The sequence below is a fragment of the Lemur catta genome, chromosome 17 (genome assembly GCF_020740605.2).
Source record: "Lemur catta isolate mLemCat1 chromosome 17, mLemCat1.pri, whole genome shotgun sequence".
In the NCBI taxonomy this organism is placed as follows: domain Eukaryota; kingdom Metazoa; phylum Chordata; class Mammalia; order Primates; family Lemuridae; genus Lemur; species Lemur catta.
Window position 1 is genome coordinate 15,193,443 of NC_059144.1, and position 22,607 is coordinate 15,216,049.

The following is a 22,607-nucleotide window of genomic DNA, read 5'->3' on the forward strand; positions in this document are numbered from 1 at the left end:
GATCGAGTTCAAGGCCCCTGAGAAAGGGCCACGAGAACAGGGCCTCCCTAGACACACCCCCACCCCATCCTGAGACTCTCCCTGTCGACTGTCTGCTTTAGTTTGGGTTTTCCCAGAACCAGACCTGAGACGTGGATTCCAGTGCAAGTGATTCACTTGGGAGGTGATTCTAGAAAATAATGGCGGAGCAGCATGTAAGAGAGAGAGGTTGGGGATGTGTCCAGTAAGGCAGGCTGTAAGAAGCCAGCTACCCCAGGGGGCAACCAGAGCTTAATCCTGACGGGGAACTCTGGGAGCCAGCCTAGAACCACATCTGAGAGTTACCCCTTGGGAGGCGAGGGAGCTGGAGTATTTACACTCCGGCTCTCACCAGTTACTGATTGATGGCTGCTCCCTGTTAACTCTCTGGCTCTTCCTGTGGCTAAATGGGCTCTGGAGGTTCAAGTTCTTCAGGGGCTGGAGAAACCTAGGCAAATGAACGCAGGTGCTGGCAGTTAGAAGTCAGCAAGTGCTGACGTGGTAAGGGGGTAGGGCGTGGACCAGCAGAGCCTACTGCATTTCCAGAGTGCATAGAACCACCATCTCCCAGCTGCCCAAGCCAGAAACCTGGGGTGCTCCTAGACAGCTCCCCTCAATGCATAAACTATATCCAATCCATATTGGGCTCCACCATTTTACTCTTAATTATCTCTGGAATCCATCCATTTCTCCCCATCTGCATTCCCCTGGTCAAGGCCACCCATCACTCTTGCCTGGATACCTGCAAGTCTCCTTTTTGATCTGAACTCTGCAGTCTGTCACCCAGCACCTATTTGCTCTGACATCGTCCAGCCTCTCCTAGTCCCCAGCCATGTGTCCCCTGTTCCACCACCCTGAATCTTTCATGCTGCCCTCTCTCTCACCTCTGGGGCTTTGCATCTATTGCTCCCTCTACCTGGCTCTCCCTTTTCTACCCCTGCTCCCTTTTCACCCTCTGACTCATTCCTTCTCCAGATCTCAGCTGAGAACTGGCACATAATCTGTATCTCATGTGCCAGCTCCACTTAATTGATAGTGGCTCCCTGGAGTGCTGTGTTGCGAAGGATGCTGGAGCCCCTCCAGGCTCGGCAGCAGTGCTGAGGTTGATTAGCAATGTCTGCCCTGGGCGTGGGCAGGAGAAGTGGAATAACAGGGGTCTTCTGGTCCTCTGGCTGCATCAGCAGCTTCCACAGACCCCTGAGCTTCCCCACCACAGCACCCTCCACTCTCTGTCCTAATTGTCACCTTTGTGCCTCTCTATCCCACTGGACGCTGAGTTCGTTGTTGGCAGAAGCATATACACATTCCGCTCCTTCCCAGTCTCCATCATCTCACAAAATCCAGGGCCTTAGCATCCTCTCGGTCAACCCGGAAGCTCTCAGAGCTGGCTCTCAGCACCTACCTGCTCCTTCCATCTGCCCCTCGTTGTCCTAAGGTGTCTGGGTCATCAGCATCCCAGTCCCTGGGTGTCTGCAAGGTCACGGTCAGTCCCATTCCTGCCCAGGGCTGTTCCTGATCACCAAAGGCTCCGGAGGCTGGGGTGGGTGGGCAGGAAGCTCTTCCCTTTCCTACCTCTGCGATTTAGCAGAGTCATTGCGCCTACAGGACAAAGTTGGACTGAATGTGGCCATGGGCTAGGAGACGGGGATTTGTTTTGTTTTGTTTTATAAACACTAGTATTTCTTGAACATTTAAATGTGCCCGATTCTGTTCTAAGGCGTTTATCTCATTTAATACTTACAACAGCACTGCAGATTATCCTATTGTTATTTATTCCTATCTTACAGGAAAGGAAACCAAGGCTTTGAGAGGTGAAGAATGTGTCTCTAGTGAGTGGGGGAGTCAGGATTCAGTTCCAAGCCTGCCTGAACCCAAAGCTTGGACTACAAATCCCTGTGCTCTGCTCTGGGCAAGGCTAAGGTCCCCTCAGGGCACACAGACAGTCTAACAGAGTGCTCAAGAAGGTGAACTCTGGAGCCAGACTCTCAGGGTTCAAGTTCTGGGTCTGCCACTTTCTAGCAGAGCGATTTCATTGAATGACTTAACAGTTCTGTGCCTCGGTTTCACAGTCTGTAAAATGGGTATTAATTATAAATAGCCTAGCTTTTATAGAGTTGTTAAGAGGATTAAATGAGTCAACATTGATAACTTAGTACTTACTGTCAGTGCTTGGCTCATGGCACATTTTTGATAAATAACAAAATAAATGGAATCCCTGGCTTCGAGCTCGCAAGCCACACCCTCACGGAGGGGGCAGGTTTGGAAATGTCTTGAATGCTTGAAAATCCAGAATCAGAATTGTGTGATACAGTGTATCCTGGCACGCGGGCAATTTTGCTACAGCGCTTGTTTTCGAAATGAGAATTGGTTCCAACTCCATTGAAGTATTAGGGAACAATTTGAGCATAACGCGATTTTCACATTTGCTCAGTCAGGCACATTTTTGTCCGTGAGAAATACTTGGTGAATGCCAAAAGCCGCACCTGCATAAGAATATACAAAACACACGCCCCGCGAACACCTACTGCACCCTCTCAGCTTATGGTATATAAGCCACACCCTTCCACGCCTGGTGGCACAACCTTCCATCCCATTTCATTCTTTCCTTCACCACTCACAGTCACTCACGTGCTTCAGCCCTTCTGACACCCACTTGCACAAGCCAACTTCGGGTTGTTTTCAAGGTCAAGTGCCACTTTTATTGTGGTATAATATTTATGCATTTCTTAACCATTTGACATGTATAAAACTCCGCTATTGTTTTTATTGTGTTCCTGTCTTTCCTTCCTTTTTTTTTTTTGATGTGATACTGACCCCATTTTCTCCATAAGTTCTGTGATTTTTATAGCAGAACTTTGCATCGCACAGTAATTTTTAGGAATGCATATTTCACATTGCACCAGAATTGACTGTGTTGTAGGCTCAGCAAGTCTGTGGAAAGGTGGATGGATGGACGGATGGATGTGTTGGGGGATGGGCCGTAAATGGGCGGACAGGGAGCCCATAAGCTGCTAAAACCTTTCAGAACCACATAACCCATAATCACCACAAGGGCTGTGCAACCTTTTAATTTCTGCTGCCATTGAGACGGGTGATCCATCTGGAAAAGAGAATAGGATCAAACCCCTGAATAACCTAATTACTTCTTTAACCATCAAGAACACAGAAAATCCAGGGGCCAAACCAAGCTCAGAGGTTAATAATAAAAGACAAATGGGTTTCAGCTCCACAAACAAAAGTAACAGGATTTGAAATGCAGGAAATCTCATTTCACCATTAACACAAAATAAAAGGCTAGCACAACACGGGTTGTAGTCCTGTTTCAGGGCTCTGCCTTTGCCCACGTGGCGCTTGTCCCTGGCAGGAGCCTGCTGCTGCAGCATTTCCTCCGTAGCCCCCCAGATGGCCTGGGCTGGGTCTCAGGCAGCCAGATCCTACACTTTTTAACAGGTCTGGAATCAGAAATGCCATGCAAATGCCGAGAAGAGGGAGAGGAGGCTCTCTGAGGCGGGGCAGCGGCACCAGCAGGCTCTCATTCCTTCATGCATTCAGCAGACACTCTGTGCTAAGCACCTTGCCTGCGTTACCTCCCTGACTGTCCCCAGCAACTCAGCAAGGTGATTCTGTTTAGTCCCATTTTATATCTCAGGAAACTGCAGCTCAGAGAAGTTAAAAATTTTGCCCCTGGTTGCACAGCACTGGAATCTAATGTTTGTTATGCCAAAGTCCAGTCTTCACTGCTGTCCTTTATTTTCCCAGTTTGAGTCTAGCTGTAGGGTTTGGCAGTGAACATTTATTGAGTTCCTGCTGTATACAAGACTGGTGTAAGTTGTAGCATGTATGTGGTACTTAATTCATCAAGCTCTCTTATACTCCTTTGCTAGTGGATCCTATAAGCAGAGATTTGGGGAACATTTAAAACTGGTACAGCACAGGCACTTGCCACCTAAACAGCTGTACACTGTCGTTTGGAGATAAGAACATTGGTTAAAGTGCAGAGACAACAGCACCTTGTCGGGTCACACAGCAGGCGTTTGGCCAGCAGATCTGATTCTGTAGCCTCTACCTTCTTTCCTGCTCCAAGGAAGATCCCAGGGTGGAATAGGGTCTCCAGTGCAGTTGGACCTCTGGCCAGCAGGGACCAGCCACCACTTTATTCCTCCTTCCTCCAGTCCCTGGAGGATATGATAACCCGTTCAGGGTTTCTGGGGCGTCAGCCTGGTTCCTTGGCAGCCAGCGAGGCTCCCTGGGATGGGAAATCAGGCAGCCGCCCAGATATTATAAACAATTACCGCTAATTACCAGGCCTGCCAGTTCCCCATTGTCTGCTCACAATCCCACCAGGAACTGAGGAGCAGACAATGATGATGTTGGAGGAAACTTTCAATTTCAGGCTGTGGAAGCCTCGCTCTGCCTAGGAGGCTGGGCTCCCTCGTGCCTTGGAACCCATGAGGCCCCATCATTTTTCAGGCTTTTGGAGCCCAGACCCTTATAATCTGGAGCCTGGACCCCCAGGTGGCCAGGAGGGCGGGGCGGGAAAGAGAGAACCAAGGGCGTGGAGGAAAGGCTTTGGTGCTAGTGCGAGAGGGTCTAGGGTTGGAGCCTCAGTGCTGTTCATTAAGGGTCTTTGGTTTTGCAAGAATAGTGGGTACACATTTCAGTCCCCAGACATTTAAGTGATTTTATTTTTTCCATGCTTTCTCTATTAAAGAAAAAAAATACTGTTGCATAAGACTCAGAAGCCCAACTGCCTGGGTTCAAATACTGCTCTGCTTCTGCCTTTGGTTGGCTTCTTCCAGAGCAGACCTGACTCAGAGGTTCAAGAGGGAACCCCGTTATTGGTCAGGCCTTCCCAGGAACCCCAGCATGGGATCCGTGAGGAATGAGACGGGAAGGTAAAAGGTGTGTGATCAAGGCTGTTCCCACTGTGGACAGCTGGAGCTCAGGCCCGCTGGGGAGCCCTGGGAGGCTGGCTGGACATTCATCCTCCTATCTCCACTACACGCCACTCCCAGTTTGCCACCGGGTTGGGGGCTGCCTCTGGGGCATTAGCCCTCAGGCACTTCCAGCCTGGCTGAATTTGCTCTCACAGCCCTGAGACTGAGCCGGCAGCCTGTGTGTGTGTGGTGAGTGCTGAGAGGGCCGAGTGGGCGGCACACTGCCTATGTGACTTGGGCAGGTTTCTTAACTCTTCAGCTAATCTATAAAATGGGCCCAAAATAGTATCAACCTCATAGGGTGTTGTAAGGCTGAAATAACAAGTGTAGAGCACTCAGACATTAGTGGCACTTAGTGAGCCTATGAGTTTGCTCTGACTGATCTACCAACTCCCCATTTTTCCTGTTTGCTGGAAACTTTGTCTCCCTTGGGTCAGAATTTTCCCAAGAGTTATACCTATGTCCCAGGGAAGTTTATAGAGAGAGAATCCATGTCAATTGCTAGAACAGCCCCAGGGTGACATTTAAAGTATTTAGTAAGAGGTACAGGCCAGGCGTGGTGGCTCACACCTGTAATCCTAGCACTCTAGGAGGCCGAGGCAGGAGGATTGATTGAGACTGGGAGTTCGAGACCAGCCTGACCCCGCCTCTACAAAAAATAGAAAAAAAAATAGAAAAATTAGCCAGGCGTGGTGGCATGTAGCTGTAGTCCCAGCTAGCTACTCAGGAGGCTGAGGCAAGAGGATCACTTGAGCCCAGGAGTTTGAGGTTGCAGTGAGCTATGATGCTGCCACTACACTCTAGCCCCAGGTAACAGAGCGAGATCCTATCTTTTTCTATTTCTTTCATAGCATTTACCACCTATAACACACTGTGTTATTTATGATATTAATTATTTGCTATATGTCTTCCTCCACTAGAATGTAAGCACCTTGAGGGCAGGAATCACTGTTCACTGGTACATTCCAAGTGTCCATAACAGTGCCTGGCACATAGTGTATGCTCAGTAAACATATGTTGAATGAATGAAATGGATCAAATGGATGCTGGCTGTAATGCTTGGTGTCCCAGCTGAGCATGAGTGCTGGTTAGTATTCAGTAACACTGGCTGCCATTATTGTGCAGCTGAGATGTTGGGGACAGAGTATGTGGTCCTCAATCATCATCCATCCTTCCAGTGTCTTCTGGAACATGATCGTACTGTCTGTTCCTTGGTCATTGTTTCACACTGGTCTCAGCCACTTCTCTTTGCCCAGACCATCATATCTGCATTTTTCTCGGGTACATCTGGATCATATGTTCCTGTCTAGGGTGTGCAGGCGTGTACTGAGAGTTTCAGGGGCTCTCCCAGGGGGTCCAGGGGGTCACTTGACGAGACACCCAAGCAGCCTTTTCTGCAAAGCATGTGCCCCTTGCTCGGCTCCACCCAATAAGAAGGGTGGGCACAAGTCCTCTCCACTTTCAGATGCCCCAGACCTGCCTGGAGTTTCCCGCCATCCCTCAGGGCCACCAGCTCAGCCCAGGGACCACACCCCTTCCTCAAGGGTCCTGCAGCATCTCCGCTCTCTTTCCTCCTCGCCTGACTTCCTCTGCTCTCCACGGCTGGGGATTTGCCTGTTTAGGGGCAGGACAGCCTAGTTTTGTACCTATTCTAAGTCTGGTTTTTTTATTTTGTTTTTTTTGTTTTGAGACAGAAGTCTCGCTTTGTTGCCCGGGCTAGAGTGAGTGCCGTGGCATCAGCCTAGCTCACAGCAACCTCAAACTCCTGGGCTTAAGTGACCCTCCTGCCTCAGCCTCCCGAGTAGCTGGGACTACAGGCATGCACCACCATGCCCAGCTAATTTTTTTTTTCTGTATATATTTTTAGTTGGCCAGATAATTTCTTTCTATTTTTTGGTAGAGACGGGGGTCTTGCTCTTGCTCAGGCTGGTCTTGAACTCCTAACCTCGAGCGATCCTCCCATCTCGGCCTCCCAGAGTGCTGGAATTACAGGCATGAGCCACCGCGCCTGGCTCAAGACTGTTTTTTAAGATTTGGAACTGAAAAGTCAAGAATCTGCGTCTCTTGTTGTCTGCATCCTGCTCGGAGGCGGTAGACATAGGACGCCCTGGCTGCTGCCTGCACAGGGGGCAAGCAGGCCAGGGGCGTAGGAAATCACAAAAAGGAAAAGCATTGGGACCAAAATGTCAAATTACTGTCTTGCCACGAACTCTGCTGATAACTTAAGTAACAACAGAACCTGTTGCGTACACCGCGGCACCTCACAGGGCTGAGGGAAGAGCTGAGCGGCCAGGGCTGGTGGCTGGTAGAGTTTATGGGCTCTTCGCAAGGGAAGGCCGTTTGTGTGGCTCAGTCCTCGTGACTTTCAGTCTCGGGGATTCTCTTTTATTTCCCAGACAGAGTTTTTGGTTGGCCTAGTTTGGGTCAGGCCTCTATCCCAGCTCTGGCCAGGGAACAGTGTCATCTTTTGGCTGGGCAAATGTGTTCCTTATCTGAATAAAGGTGTTAAAGGTAAACCAACCTCCTGTGGTTGTGATAAGGATCAGATAAGAAAATGGGTTGCAAGCGGCTTTTGCTCCTCAAGAAAATAGGGGTACATCAGGCATGGTACTTAGTGCCTCACCTCACAACAGACCTAGGAGATAGGAACGTTGTTATTCCCATTTCAGAGATGGGAAAGAAACACTTCAAGAGGTGAAGGGAGGGAGAAATTTTACTGAAATAGGCTTAAGCGATGATAAAATTATTCTTGTTATTGTTGGTACTGACTTATATAACCAAAAGCTGAAGTAGCTTGCTTCAGGTAGAGCTTGAGCCAGGATATCACACAATGCCGTCATTTTGATGGCTTCGTTCTTGGGATCCAGGTGGTAGCATGATAGCTGTCAGAAGCTCCAGTCCTGTGTCTCAGACTCCTCAGGTGGGAAAAGAGAGCTTCTTACTCCGCACAGTTCAAACAAAGCTTCCAGGCCAGATCCTCACTGGCAGAAATGGGCCACATGCGTGTCTCTGAGCCAGTCACTGGCCAAGGGGAAGAAATGCCCTGATTGGCCAGGCTGAGCTGCAGGCCCAGCCTCTGGAGCTGGGTCTGTTCTGCCCTGTTGCAATCACATGCCATGGGGAGAGAGCTCCCTAAAGGAAATTTGAGGTCTCGTTACTGCAGAAGGGGAAGTGGATATTGGGCAGCCAAGCAGCAGGAACGAATGCACACGGCAGAGTCCAAACCCGCAGTTGCATCTCAAACTTTCAAATACAAACGGATCATCCAGGGCTCCTGTTAAAATTCAGGTTCTGATTCAGCAGCTGGGGGTGGGATAGGGCGCAAGTCTTTGTTTCTGTTTAGCTCCCAGGGGAGGCTGATGCTGCTGGTCTCTGGACCACGCTTTGAGTATCAGGGCCCTGAGCTTCATGAGCCAGGGACTTGCAGACTTCATCTCCATCGATTCTTGCAGTCACCCCGGGAGGTAAGTATCAACATATCGATTTCATGGGGCTGGAGCCTCAGGCTTAGCAAGGAGAGGTAGGGTGACGGATATTGACAGAATGCTGTGGAACGTGGTGTGTTCTGGACCTGCCCGCCTGAGTCGTTGGAGTTGCCATTCAACCTGTTTGTCTTGTCTCATCTTTTCTTGCAGCCTTAATTATGGGGGAGTTTGCCTGGCATCAGATGCACAGTTCAGTGACTTCCTGGGCAGCATGGGACCAGCACAGTTTGTGGGCCGCCAGACCTTGGCCACCACGCCCATGGGTGAGTGCCCCAAGGCCTGTTCCAAAGGGACTGAGGTGGGGGGTGGCGGAGGGCCCAGAGTCTCTCCCTCCCGCCCCTCTGCCTGTGGGTACATCCTCTGAGCACCCAGCCTGGAGCCTGGTGCACACTGCCGAGCCCTCAGCGGAGCCCAGGCACAAGGGGTGGGAGCTGGTTCTAGTCTTGTTTTGGGCTGGGCATGGGGAAAGAGTTTTCATCCTCAAGCAGAAGGGAGGGGCTGAGTCCTTACTTGAGCTTCTGAGCCACTTCCCAGTCCCATCTCTCGGGGCCTCTTGCAGGGGACGTGGAGATCGGCTTGCAGGAACGGAATGGTCAGCTGGAAGTGGACATCATCCAGGCGCGGGGACTGACGGCCAAGCCAGGCTCCAAGACACTGCCAGGTGTGGGGGCTGGAGGTCAGGGAAGATATCCTGAGGGGTACTTAGGGCCTAGAAAAGAGAAAACTGGGCCCAACTGCAGTGTCTTACATGGAACTGGTGGTTTAGGGTTTGTTTGGGGCCCCAATTGAGATTGTCTGTTGACTGTGGTGTTCTCCCCCACGGGACTGAGCTGGAGGGCAGGGGCCACCTTTCTTGTTTGTCATCACACCCCAGTGCCAAACAGGGTACTTGGCACGCAGTGGGTGCTCAGCAGGCACTTGTGGAGTGAGTGGGTCAGCAAGTGAGTGAACAAGCCAGGCAGGGGGTGGGCGAGCAAGGACCAAGAGAGGAAGCAGGTGAGCTCAGAGTAAGCAAAGGAAGGGGGAGCCCGCCCGTCTGTACCAGCAGAGGAGGTGGAGCGGGCCCCACCCCCACCTGCCCGTTGCGTCCTCCCTAGACCCCATGGAGGCACTCCTGTCCCCAGCAGTGGGTGGGCTGCCTCGCTCTGTTGTACCGTTTGTCTGCTAGCAAGGAGCCAGACTAGAACTCACCCCTGCTGACCTCTCTCCCAGCGGCCTACATCAAGGCCTACCTGCTAGAGAATGGCGTCTGCATTGCCAAGAAGAAGACCAAAGTCGCTCGCAAGTCGCTGGACCCACTGTATAACCAGGTGCTGCTGTTTCCTGAGAGTCCCCAGGGCAAAGTCCTGCAGGTGAGGGGTGCTGGTGTGTGTGTGCAGTACCAGAGTGAGAGGGGCACTGTTGGGGGGGGGTCTCTGGAGGGCCTCACCTGGAGGAAATAGACACTGCAGTTTATCTGAGCTCCATAACTTACTGTGCAACTTTGAACAACTTCCCTTCTGAGCCTCAGTTTCTTCATCAGTAAAGTGGGGATGTTATTAGTCCCTGCCTGGTGACATTGCTGTGACAGTGGAATGTGTGCCGCGTGCAGGAAAAGTATTTGCAAGTTTGGCCTATAGTAAGTGCCATTGGCCATTATCATCAACATCATCATTATCAACAACCTCTCAAGGTCAGACGCTTGGCCTGGAGCAAGTGATAACAATCTGCAGGCTGCTGTGGACCCCAGAGAGGTGTTTGGCTCCAGCCATTGGGGGGACCCTAGTGGTCACCCAAGCCTGGGGCTAGAAGCAGCTGCCCATCCTGGGAGCAGGCAAGGCCAGGGTCGAATGCCGGCAGAAGCCATATGCCCGCTCTCTCAGCTGCTGCTTGGGTACCTGTGGCTCACACCTTAATTCTTGCATCCAACCTGGGCAGGCAAAGCAACTGAGGGCAGGGCTAGAGTGTTACAAGTTGCCAAGATAGTGGGGGGCTTTTGCCAAACTGGGAAGGCCAGGTCCTGTCTAGGGCAGAGTTTTTCAACCTGTAGGTTGAGACCCATTAGTGAGTTGTGGAATCTATTTAGTGGGTCTCAACAAGCTTTTTTATTTTTAATGGAATGGAATAGGAAAGAAAACATTTATCACTCTTAGTAAGGGGAATATTCTTCCTTGGGGCACTTGCTTCAATTACGCGTTTCCACGTGGTGGTGGGATGATGTCTTTTTGTATATCGCTGTCAGAAATGTCTGGGAAGACCCTACTCATCTAGAGGTATTCAGATGAGTACCTCTTAAAATATTCCACTTAAAATAATCCGAAGACCATCTGGGGCCACACCTGGCCTACTGGATGAAGGTTTGTGCATTCTGGCTCCCAAATCTTTAGGGAAGCCTCGGTACCTGTCCCTGTCTGGGGTGTGGAGGGGGCGGGGAGACAGAAGGCTGAGATGGGGTCCCTGCTGCTGGGTGCTCTGACCAATGTCAGAGCAGGACAGACTGACCGTGAGCGATGTTCCTAGTGTCTCTCTTTGTCTAAATTTCCTCATTTTATCATATAAGCACACCAGTCCAATTGGATCAGGGCCCACCCTAACAGCCTCCTTTTAAGTTAATCACCTCCTGAAAGACCCCATCTCCAAATTCAGCCACACTCTGGGGTACTGGGACTTAGGGCTTCAACACATGGATTTTGGGGGAACACAGTTCAGCCCATAATACCAGTGAAAATGAATCCATCCATACACTAGAAGTTGGCTTCTGATCAGCTGCCTACGCAGCACTTAAGACGTAGTTGAGTGACTCTGGGCTAATGATTTAACTTCTCTGAGCCTTGGTTTAAGTGGCTGTGAAATCAGATCATTTTTTGGAGGGTTGTTGGGAAGATTGCATCTAAGGCTAGTTTAGCCTCAGAGCAGTTCCTGACACACAGCAGATGATGATGTTGGCTCCTGTTGTTTTAACGTCACCCCGTGTGCTTGGGAGCGGCTGACAGCTTGCAGTGAGCTTTTATAACCGTTACTTCCTTTGATCCTCACCCTCGAGGTAAGCTGAGCAGGGATCATTCCATTTACAAACAAAGACACTGAGGCTCAGTGAGGTTAAATGACTTGCCCAGAACCACACAGCCAGTAAAAGTGGCGGAGCTGGGACTGAACCTACATATGCCTGACTCCAAAGCCTTTAGCCCACCAGGCTCTACCAAATGGTCGAGCCAGCCTGCCTTCGTAGAGTGGGGTGGAGTTGGGAGCCGAAATGCAGAACAGCAAATGAGGGTCTTGCAGTCACAGAGACCGTCCAGCCGGCAGCTCCAAGACCAGGGAACAGGTGACCAGGGTGAGGGGAAGACCCTGCAGAAAACGGTTGGTAGGAAGAAAGCTAGCGTGTGCTGCACACCAGCCACTTTTTAGAACTGTTTCACATGGAGGGTTTCTGAGGATCTGGAAGCAGAGGGCTGGTGGGGGAAGCAGTCAGGGGACTCACAATGTAAGGTCAGCCCTCAAGGCCTGGGTTCGAAGATGGGGCGTGCGGAGGATGGAGCGGATACAGCAAGACTGGAGGCAGGAAGCCGGTCACCCAGGCACGCAGTAATGGGGTGCTGGAGCTGGGAAAATACAGTCGGGCTTGAGCAACTTTACGGAGGTGGAATCACAGGTGGACGGGGCATGGGGGCAGCCCCAGGCTCTGGTCCTGGGCCTGTGGGTGGCACTGGCAGGATTCAAACCACTGTGTCTCTTGCCCCACAGGTGATCGTGTGGGGGAACTACGGGCGGATGGAGCGGAAGCAGTTCATGGGCGTGGCGCGCGTGCTGCTGGAGGAGCTGGACTTGACCACCCTGGCCGTGGGCTGGTACAAGCTCTTCCCCACCTCCTCCATGGTGGACCCAGCCACGGGCCCCCTGCTCCGGCAGGCATCCCAGTTGTCCCTCGAGAGCACCGTGGGGCCCTGCGGAGAGCGATCTTAGTGCTGGGGATGGGGAGGGGCTCCCCAAGAGGGCCTGGGGACCGCCCAGCCCTGACCTGGGACCCCAGGCCCATGGGCACACTGGACAGGAGGACGGGGTTCTCCCCCACAGTGGGGAAGTAGAACGGGGAGACCTGCCCCCCTTGGGCCCCTCCTCACCCCTTCTTTGCCTCCTACTCCCTGAGACCTTCCCTCTCCCAACGGGATTGGCTACACTTTTGACTTGGCGGGTTCTTGACCTGGTGGATGTGGCTGCAATCCGGAGAAAGGAGAGACTGAGGTAGCAGAGCAAACCACTCTCCTGCCCCAAACACTGTCCACTTCCCCTTTTTGCCTCCTCGGAAGCTCGCTGCCCGGAGCCAAGTCCAGAACCCGGCCGGCCATCTCCATGGTGCCAATTACCAGCAAGTGTCTTTCCTGCGGCACCGGGTTTAGGCAGCTACTCCTGCCCCAGAGCCGTCGGGGCAGCTTTGCAAGGATCCGGAGCCAGCTCCCGGGGGCCCAGAGCCCCCCACTGAAGAGGAGCTCGGGTTTCCCTCTGTCTGCCCGTGGAAGGAGCTTTGCCGCAGCCTGTCCGAGTCCATCTGTCCATCCCCTCCTGCCTGCTCCTCTTCCGGTGGCTCTAGAAATTGGGGTCCAACAGGGATCAAAGGAAAGGAGGGGGTGCCCAGGGCCTGGCAAAGACCCCCAGGGTGCCTTGCTCCATGGGATTGCAACAGGCTAGTTTGGGAACTATTGGCGGTCTGGAAAAAACGTTGTCATCTGTTTTGGTGGAGAGGCTGTGTGACCTGAGTTTTCATAACTCCAAGCCTAGAGCTCACTGTCTCTTCATTTGGGGGATGTTGGATTGGAGGGGGAGGCTGAGGAAAGCTGGGATTGGGATCGGTGGTGCCAAGGTAAGGGTTTCCCACATAGGAGAACCCCTCCTTGTTGGATGAGGTCAAAGGTCATCTTGTCTACCCCTCTGCCTCCAGGCCAGGGGTCTGGGGAGGCAATAGAGCCCCCCTATTTTAGTCTTTTTTAACAAACCATTCTGTACTAAGGGCAGAACCCAGCGCCCCAGCCTCAATTACCTTGATTCAAGGAAATATGGTGGTAGGAGAGAGAATGAAGAGGTATGAGTGTAAGAATTGGGAGATTCCTTCTCAAGCAGGCCTGGGTTGCTGCCTTCCCAGCCTGGCCCTCCCTGGGGCCTGCGGGAGCCCTTTTGCATGCGAGGGAGGACATAGGCTGGCCCCTCTTTATAGAAGCACATTTCTGCCACCTCCCCTGGGAGGCACCCAGCAGCCTACCCACTCCTCTTTACCTAGTCCCTGCTGTGTAGGGCGTAGTCCAGGTTAGCTGGGTAGAGTTAGTGTTCCAAGCCCTGGGGCCTGTTCTTAGCTCATGCGTAGTCCTTACAGAGCCCCAGGACAGTGGGGAGGAGACACAGGAACATTCCAGGAGACCACTGTCTCCTCGCTGGCCTGGCAGCCTGGTTTGTGGGAGGCCAGCCCCTCCTCCCCCGCCCCCTTCCTTCCCCTGTCCCCCGTAGGGTTATAGCTGGAGCTGCCCATTAGACTCACGTTCCAATTTATTATCCTTGGTCCAGACTTTCTTTTTGAGGCACTCCTGGGGTCACGGGGCCTTGGCAGACGGGGCCTGGTCTCCACTAGAGGGTGTCATTTTCCACTGAGGACACCCGGGCTGTCTTTGGACCCACCCTGTTCCTGGTCCCACCAGGTGATTCCTTCCACCTGGAAACTTTCCCTTGCCCTCAGCCTGTTTCAGCCCTGGGTATCCGTCAAAGTTCTGTCGGTTATAGCGCCTCCTTGGAGCGTCTCACACTGCTCTGGGAGGAGGAACTCGGGAGGCCCCTTCTGGGGGTGGGGGGCTTCAGAGCTTCCCACGACTGTGGCGGGGCAGATCCCAAGGCTGTGGGCAGGTGGGAGCAGGTCTCTGGGTGGAATCAGCACCCGCCCTGCCGCCATTTGTGTTTTTAACCAGTGTGATTTCTCTGCTGTTTGTTTATTACTCACCATTTGGAATATTTTGAGCCAGGAGAGCGACTTCTCTCTCCAGCCGGCACTGCTGCGGTTGTTCAGGGGTAGCTTTTCAAAGACAGGGCAGGGCCCGGCTGTCCCAACCAGAGGGCGAGGCAGCTCGGCCTGGCAGCCTGAGCCCTCCCTCTGGTGGCCGCGCAGCCTTTATAAACAGAGAGAGAGAGAGAGAGCTCCGAAGCAATAACAACACCCTGGGGGTGGTCAGCGAGGGCCCCCTCAACGATTTTCTTGTTTGTTCTGTGAAATCTCGCCCACCTCCTGGAGGGGTGGGGTGGATGGGGGCTGGAGCCCTATTTCTTTGTGTCATCGTTGTGAGCACATGCCCCTCTTGTTCGGGGCTGTGACCATCAGGTGTGGGAACCACCACCGTCTGTCCTCACCAGGGGATGGGGGTTTGGGGAGGGGAGTGCCATTTTCATTACCTTTCAGGGAGCTTCAAGCCCCGCCCAGCCTGTCCCTGCTGCTGTCTGATCCTTTGCCGGCTCAAACCGCATCATTTGGAGAGCAGTGGAGAGGTGGAGTTTGGGGGCCTTTGGGGTCTGGGGTCTCTGGGGGTGATTTTATTTTCAATCTCGGGGGCAGGGGCACCACGGGAGGGAGCCATCTCCACTTTCCGTCTCCAGAATCCCCTTTCATACTAAAGGGAAAGGGCCTTTGGGACCATTAGTCCATTTTCATTTTACAGACATGGAGACTAAGGCCCAGCACAGGGGAGGAGCCACCCCTGGGGCCACTTGGGCATTCAGTGGCACCCCCACCTGAGTCTCCCTCCCAGCACAGGCTGAGCCCGAGCAGGGCAGGATGAGGTGGGGCCGGCCCTACCCTCACTTCCTCCTCCCTGCTCTCTTAGGAGCCTCCTAGTGGCCCTGGGAAGACAGCAGGACAAGTTGTAGCCCATCGGAGAGGTTAGGAAACTGAGGCCCAGAAACAGGAAATGACTCGCCCAAGACCCCTCAGCAAGTGTGCAACAGGGTGGACAGAACTAGGGCTCCATGGTGCACCCTTCCTTCGTGTGACAGAGGACATGGCCGCAGAGCATGCCCAGCAGGGCTGCACAGCCCTGCTTGGCTCCCCCTCCGTGGGCAGGAGCTTCTGGGTGTGGGTTTGTGGGGAGGGTTGCAGGGAGACTCAGCCCTGCGGGGGTCTGGCCCAGCTGACTGAGGGGCCACAGGATTTGGTCCAGGCCTTGATGTCTGGGTGGGGGCTCCCGCTGAGGGGCTGTAACCTCTCTGGGACCAGCTGGAGGGAGGTTAAGAAACACCTGCTCCTGCCAGGGGCTGTGAGCGAGTGGGGGCAGCGTGGTGCCCCTCAGCTTAGGGAAATCTCCCAAACCTTCAGATGTAATGAGACCTGGCCCTCCTGCAGTGCTTTCCAAACTTTCTGTTTTCTGAATGCTTTCACCTTGAGTGTGCCCTCTGGCCCTCACAAGAGCCCCTGGGTAGAAGGTGGGGGCCTGTGTTGCCAGCCCCATATTAAAGAGGGGAGCTGAGGTCCTGGGTGGGGAGGTGCTTGCCTAAGGCCCCACTTAGGCAGGTTACTGGCTGAGCCAGGCCTGGAACTCAGTTCCCCACCAGTTCAGAGCTCTTCTGCACCCGGAGGTGAAGGGGATAGTTTCCGGGTGGTTATGCATTTAACAAGCTGATTGACCATCCTGTTCCTTAAACCAGGAGCTCCTGGGTACATTTCGGCATCAGAAACAGCACTGAGTCCCACTCCTTTTGGAGGTACAGCTGTTGCATCAGGCAAGGTCACCTGCATTTATTTATTGAGCAGCAGCCGTTCCAGGCCCAGGGGACCGAGCCCATTCCTCTGTAGTGACTCCGAGGCCCTCTGGGAGGGCCCGTGTCTGTAGAGCAGCACCTCGGAATGGACAGAAAGTGTCCACGGCTCCCCTGACTCTCAACCCCTGTGAGGTGGGCTGGTGGTGCCCATTTTACCCAGCGCTTCTGTGAGGCCAGAGTGGAGACTTGAACCCAGGGCCGTGGGCATTGCCTCTGGAGCCGGTTCACTCTACGGCTGCCTCCTGATGGGGTGGCGGGAAGGCAGGGCCCTGGGTCCTCAGGCTGGGGGCCTCTCTCCATCCACCCACCTTTCCCTCCTTCCCTCTCCAGGAGCAGGAGCTGCCCAGGCCTTTGGGGAGGGAGGGTTTCCAGGGCCCCTGGGTTGGAGTGGGTCACATTGCATTGTGTTCATGACCACGTAGCTCATGTTGAAAATTAAAGTTTTTGGCTTTTCTAACCTGGCTTGCTCTTGCTTTGTGTTGAACCCGTTCTATCTGGGAGGTTGAGGGAAGTTGGGGTTTTAGGGGGCTGAGTGCTACAGGTGCCAGGACACCACACCAGGGGCTTTGTTCATGCCCCTGTGGTACACGGGCCTGTTCCAGAAAGCCCCGCCAGAGATGCAGAAGAGGGACAAGGGTTCTGGGTGAGCCCAGTCACTTTAAAGATGTGGCAACTGAGGTCCAGGGAGGGGATGCGATTCCCCAAGGTCACATTGCTGGTGATTGAGAGCTTGTACCACAGCATTCGGCTGTGTCCAGGTGGCCCAGTGACAGTGGGTGTCATGGCAGCAAGGCCCCCCTCATCCCGAAGTGGGGCTGGCCAGGGACAAAGCATCAGCTTTACGGGGGAAGGAGCAATCGTTCACACAGGGGCCAATGTCACTCCACGCCGGCCCATCTCAGTTCCCAGCGCTGCTGGAAGCGCGAGCATCTGGCCTCACTGATTCCGAAGGGGATTCCGGGGTTGAAAGTCGTGCATTTCTCCTACAACACGGAAAACCGGGCTCTTCACACAGAAAAGTTGCTCTGAAGGGCCCGTTGGTGACGCGGACCTGCGCAGACCCTCTCCTAGGTGCCGATGTGGCCAAGCCTCCCTACAAATTGGTCTAGGAGGGATTTGCTCCTGCAGGGTGGCTGTAAAGTCTGGCGCGTGCTTGTGATGAGACCAGTATATTTCTGGAGAGGAGGGAGGGGACACAGGTGAGGAGAAGCTGCCCCTGGCGGAAGACAGCACTGGGCCCCTCACCCTCTGCAAGCCCTGGGGAGGGCGCCCTGGGAGGTGACGCCACCCCTGCCATTCCGGGTTCCACCGGGACCGGGGCCTGTCTGCCTCGCCGCCGCGCACGGCCCCGGGGCCGGAGGGGGACGAGAACCCCAGATTGTCGCGGGCGCACGTCTCCAGCCGGCGCACGCGGTGGGCGACGGAGGCGGAGCTGCTCTCGGGCGCCCCCGGGCGGTGCGGGCTGGCGCGGCGGGCAACGCGCTCGGGGGCGTCGGCGCTGGCGGCGGGGAAGCGCAGGACCGCGAGGTTGAGGAAGGCGCCGATGACCGTGAGCCCCAGGAGGATGTAGAGGAAGCTGAAGGCCACGTAGGGCGGCTCTTCCTCTGCAGCGCCCCGTCCTTCTGTAGCGCCACGAAGTCGCCGAGCCGACGGTGGTGAGGGTGATGAAGCAGTAGTAGTAGGCGTGGAAGGAGGTCCAGCCCTCGAAGCGCGCGAAGGCGGCGGCCCCGAGGCCCAGGGTGGCGGCGCACGCCGTGTTCTCGGTGGACACGCGCGGCCGCCGCAGGCCCAGGCAGCGCTTGGCCGCCAGCAGGAGGCGCCGCGCCAGCGCGTTCAGCCGCTCGCCCAGGATCTGGAAGGTGACCAGCGCCAGGGGGCTGCCCAGCAGCGCGTAGCACATGCAGAAGACCTTGCCCGAATCCGTGCCCGGTGCAGCGTGGCCGTACCCTGTGCGGGGAGAGCGGAGGGGACGGCTGGTGAGTGCCCAGCTCCATCTCATATCAGGTGTCCCTCCCCATCCTCAGGGCCCGCAGAGCGTCTTCCTCAGCTTTAAAACCTTGCGTGGTTATTCCTAATCGCCCCAAACTGCAAACTACCCAGATGTCCCTCAACTGGGGAATAGACAAACAACCTGTGGTACATCCAAACAATGGAATTCTTTTCAGCAACAGAAAGGAATGAACTACTGTTACCTGCAGTAACAAAGGACAGATCTCAAATGCATTGTGTTCAGCGGAAACTCAGAAGCCTACCTACTGCATGGTTCCATTTAAATGGCATTCTGGAAACAGCAAAACTATAGGGACAGAGAACAAATCCGTGGTTGCCAGTCACTGCGGATGGGGGAGAGGTTAACTACCTCCCTGTCAATTGCATGACATGCAATTGCATGATAGCATTTTCGGGGGTGATGGAAATGTTGTCTTGATCATGGTTGCAGGTACGCAACAGGTATTCATCTGTCAGAACTCACAGAAGTGTACACTCAAAAAAATGGTGAATTTTACTGCATGTAAATTATGCCTTGATGGAAAAAAAAAAAAAAAGCAAAACCTTTCCTGCTTTCCCAGTACCCACACGTAAAGTCCCAGTTCTCACATGGTGTCCAAGCTCCATCCTGAACACCCTCCCCCGTCTCCAGCTTCACCCCCTTCTCTGTACATCCGCACGCTCCAGCTACACCCCGGTTGTTTCCCCAACCAGCGTGTCCCACCTCCACATGCCTTTTCTTAAGTTTTTTTCCTCCCCTGGATTGCCCTGTTCTCCCCACCCCCAGTCTCTGCCTGCCCTTCTGCACTTCAGCCAGCCCTCGCCAAAGACCTGTTGGTTCTGGCTCAGTCTGGTGTGGTGACTCTTCACGGGGTCCCCTCCACTGTTGGAGGGGCTCTAAACATAACTGGGCTTCCTTGGGTCCTGGAGTGTCATGCTGTCACCGGGGAATGAGTGGATATGTGCCTTTTCTTGGAGAGAAGAGCAATAGCTTTCATGGTGTTCTCCGAGGGGCCCACACCCGAGGAAAAGTCAGGTGGATCTTCTTCAACAGAATTGCCTCCTCGAGCAGATTGGCCCCATCTGCCAAAAAGTAAAATATACAAACCCTTTGACCTAGGCAGTTCCACAGTTAGGAAGTTAACCTCCAAAATACATGCATGTGCGAAATGTCTATGCACGTGGGTCCTCACTGCAGCATTGTTGGTCATAGGAAATATCAGAAACAACCTAAGTATCCATCAGTGGGGGCCTGGTTAAATAAATTATGGTGCATCCAAATGATGGAATACTGCACAGTAGCAGTTCTCAGCTGGGAGTGGTTTTGCCCCAAGGGGACATCTGGCAATATCTTGAGACATTCTGGTTGTCACAAACGGGGGTGGGGAGTGGTGCTGCGTTCTACTGGAATCTAGAGGGTAGAGGCCAGGGATACTGCTAAACATCGTGCAATGCACAGGACAGCCCCCCACAGCCCAAAATGTCCGTAGTTCGAGGTTGAGAAATTCTTCTATACAGCCACGGAAAAGATGATCCAGCTCTTTAGGGACTGATATAAAAACATCATCAAAATATATTAAGTGAAAACAGCAAGAGGCAAAACAGTGTATATAATATAATGTCTATATAATGTGTATGTTTAAAAAAGAATATACAGGCAGAGAATATATCTGGAAGGATGAGAAACTGGTAACTGTGTCTGATCCAGGGAGAGGAATTTATTAGCAAGCTGAGAGACAGAATGGGAGGGAGAATTCCTTTTCATCTTATACCCTTTTGTGCCCTGTGAAGTGTGCATATGTGCTATATAACATTCATAACATCAACCCAATATATGTATTGAAGGACCTATGGCTCCACTTCCACATTTTGATTGCATGGCCCCTATTATTTGGTGGGGCATGGGGGGGGCAGGGAAGCTGCCCATCATCAGATTTTGAGCTCTTTGAGGGCAGGGACCATGGTGGTCACTTCTCTATGGCCCCAATCACCAGTGCCTGGCACAGAGCCTGACACAGACTCAATGACAGTTTACTAAATCAAACCAAGCTGAAGGGCACGCTAGTGTGAGACAGGGGAGCCTCTTTAGAAAGAAGAGGCCAGGAAGTGCTGTTGCCAGCTGTTTGGGGCTATGACAGGTTTTGGCAGAGAGTGAAATGAATAATGATAATAACTAAATGTGCTAGGTACTCTACATGGATTATCTTATTTAACAGTCTCAGTGGCTATATGAGTTACACTGTGCTCATTGCTTCTCAGTGCCACCCTTCTAGCCAAGCAGAACTCAGACTCTTCGGCCCTGGCCACTGGCTCTGCAGGGCTGGTTTAAGCAGATGGTCCACACAGCAGGTAGTGGCGCCTCCAAGTGGCCAGAAAAGCCAAGACTCTTGTTTCTATTTAACTCCAGACTCCAAGATGCATGTCAGAGGGGGAAAGCCAGGAAAGGAAGCCAAACCCATCTGGGAAGTCTCCGAAGATGGGGAAGGGCAGACAGAGAGGGGGATGGAGTCCCATACCAATGGGCATGGTGACAAGGAGGGTCTCAGGCTAAGCCAAGCTAGGGAAGCAGAGGTGCCCATGGGGATAGGAGGGGCAAAAGGGCTGAATGAGAGCTGGAGCCACAGTTGACAAATAATGAATTATTATTACTAATTAATAGTGCCTGCTTAGCCTCAGACACTATGCCAAGCCTTTTTCATGCTTGACCTCATTTAAACCTGGCAACCACCCAATGAGGTAGGAACAACTGCATTTTGCCTTTGAGGAAATCAGGGCTCAGAGAGGTACAATCAATTGCTGGAGAAGGCACGTGGCAAAAGAGATGAAAAAACAACTCCAGTCTAGGTAACTTCAGAACTTGTGCTTTTAACTCCACCGAAAAGCCCACAGCTCACAGTCAGTGGCAAGAGTATTACGGAGAAACTTCCCCCAAGGCACGGGCTTTCAGGCTGGTGGTCCAAGCCCGAGGGGCTTCCTGGACATCCACAGCTGGAGCCCAGGAGTGCGGCTGGCACCACGCTTAGAGCCCCGCAGAGCCTGCTTCTCTCCTTCCCTGTTTCCCCAGGCGTAGGCTCAGCAGGTACCGGCCAGACGGTAGTCATGGCAACAGCTGGCGGTCCAGATGCTACAGAGGGACTGCTTTGGATCCCCGAGGGTGAGGTCCAAAGCTGTGATAATCAGTCATTCCTTTAACAAATATTTATTGAGCATCTATTACACACTAGGCACTGGCCATACAGCAGTGACTAAGGCAGACGAGGTCCTCATTCTCATAGGGTAACAGAATAATCAGCATTATAATGCAAAAACCAATCTTCTTTTGTACTGCTCTCTATGTGGCAGGCCCTGTGCTAAAACTTTCTGCATATGATAACAATTATCATACCACATCCCTGAGATAAGACCTATCAGCACTCCTAGTTTACAGAGGAGAAAACTGTGGCTCAGAGAGGTTGAGCAACCTGTCTAAGGTCACACAGCTAATGGGAGGCAAGCAGGTAAGGAAACAACTCCAGCCACTCGGTCTTCCAGCCCCACTTTATCTGTCTCCCAGCCCCCGGGACGTCGTCTGTGCACTCCCGGGTCAGCCTCTTGGCAAACTCCACTTACTGACTCCTGCCGGCTCCATTCGACAGAGGGAGGCAAGTGAGGCTCAGGGAGCCGAAAGGACCTGTCCAAAGTCACTCGGCGGGGCAGGGGCAGAGGTGGGGCTGCAACCCAGAGGCGCCCCGGGCGGCGCGGGACGGAGCGGCTCACCGATGGTGGTGATGACGGTGATGGCGAAGTGGAAGGAGCCGGCGAACTTCCACCGGGGGGCGGCGCGGTGCGGCTCCGCCTGCCGCGCCAGGCGCCGCAGCTCGCGGGAGTCCTCGGCGAGAAGCCGCGCTTCCTCCGGAGCTCGCCGCGCCGCTCTCCGCCTCGGACTCGAGCGCGTCGGAGACGGCGGCGCCCACCGGCAGGTAGGACAGGACGCACAGGACGAGCGCGGCCGTGCGCGCGCTCTGCGTCCTCATCGCGGCGCCCGGCTCCGGGCCGCGACCCACGCGCCCGCCCGGCCGCTCCGTGCGCCCCGTCGGCGGGGCCGCTCCCAGGCGCCGCGCGCTCCGCCCGCCCGGCCCACGGGGCGCAGGGGGAGGGGGCGGGGCGGCCGGGGCACCCGGGGGCGGGGCTCGGCGCGGGGGCGGGGCGGGGGAGGCGCCTCCCGCAGAGCCCGCCTCCCGCACGTCTGCCTTAGTTTACCCGCTGGGGTCCCGGGACTAAAGGGTCTGGAGGCAGTGACATCTGGAGCAAAGGCCCAAAGCCTGGGTCCACAGAAGTCCTGTGACCTTGGCCAGGTCGTTCCTTCCATCCTTCATTGATTCCCTCACTCAATCAGTCACCCGACAAATATTTACCAAGCACCTAGTGGTGCAAA

At 53.9% G+C, this 22,607-nt stretch overlaps 2 protein-coding genes across 3 annotated transcripts in view; one reads left to right on the forward strand and one right to left on the reverse strand.

The window, feature by feature from the left end:
- Positions 1-12,606, forward strand: part of RIMS4 (regulating synaptic membrane exocytosis 4) — a 48,754-nt gene extending 36,148 nt beyond the window's left edge. The window contains exons 3-6 of one of the 2 annotated variants that reach the window (XM_045529155.1): positions 8,591-8,703; positions 9,000-9,101; positions 9,653-9,792; positions 12,164-12,606. In XM_045529155.1, the coding sequence (XP_045385111.1) occupies positions 8,591-8,703; positions 9,000-9,101; positions 9,653-9,792; positions 12,164-12,382 (574 nt within the window). In that variant the 3' untranslated portion in view covers positions 12,383-12,606. The remainder of the gene's footprint in view (positions 1-8,590; positions 8,704-8,999; positions 9,102-9,652; positions 9,793-12,163) is intronic. The other variant, XM_045529157.1, reaches the window with a different exon arrangement.
- Positions 12,607-17,082: 4,476 nt separating this feature from the next.
- KCNK15 (potassium two pore domain channel subfamily K member 15) lies at positions 17,083-22,206 on the reverse strand. The gene is given in 7 exon segments (XM_045528423.1): positions 17,083-17,187; positions 17,450-17,797; positions 17,800-17,849; positions 17,852-18,151; positions 21,950-22,069; positions 22,072-22,098; positions 22,101-22,206. Coding segments are annotated over 7 exon segments (1,056 nt in total).
- Positions 22,207-22,607: the final 401 nt, after the last annotated feature.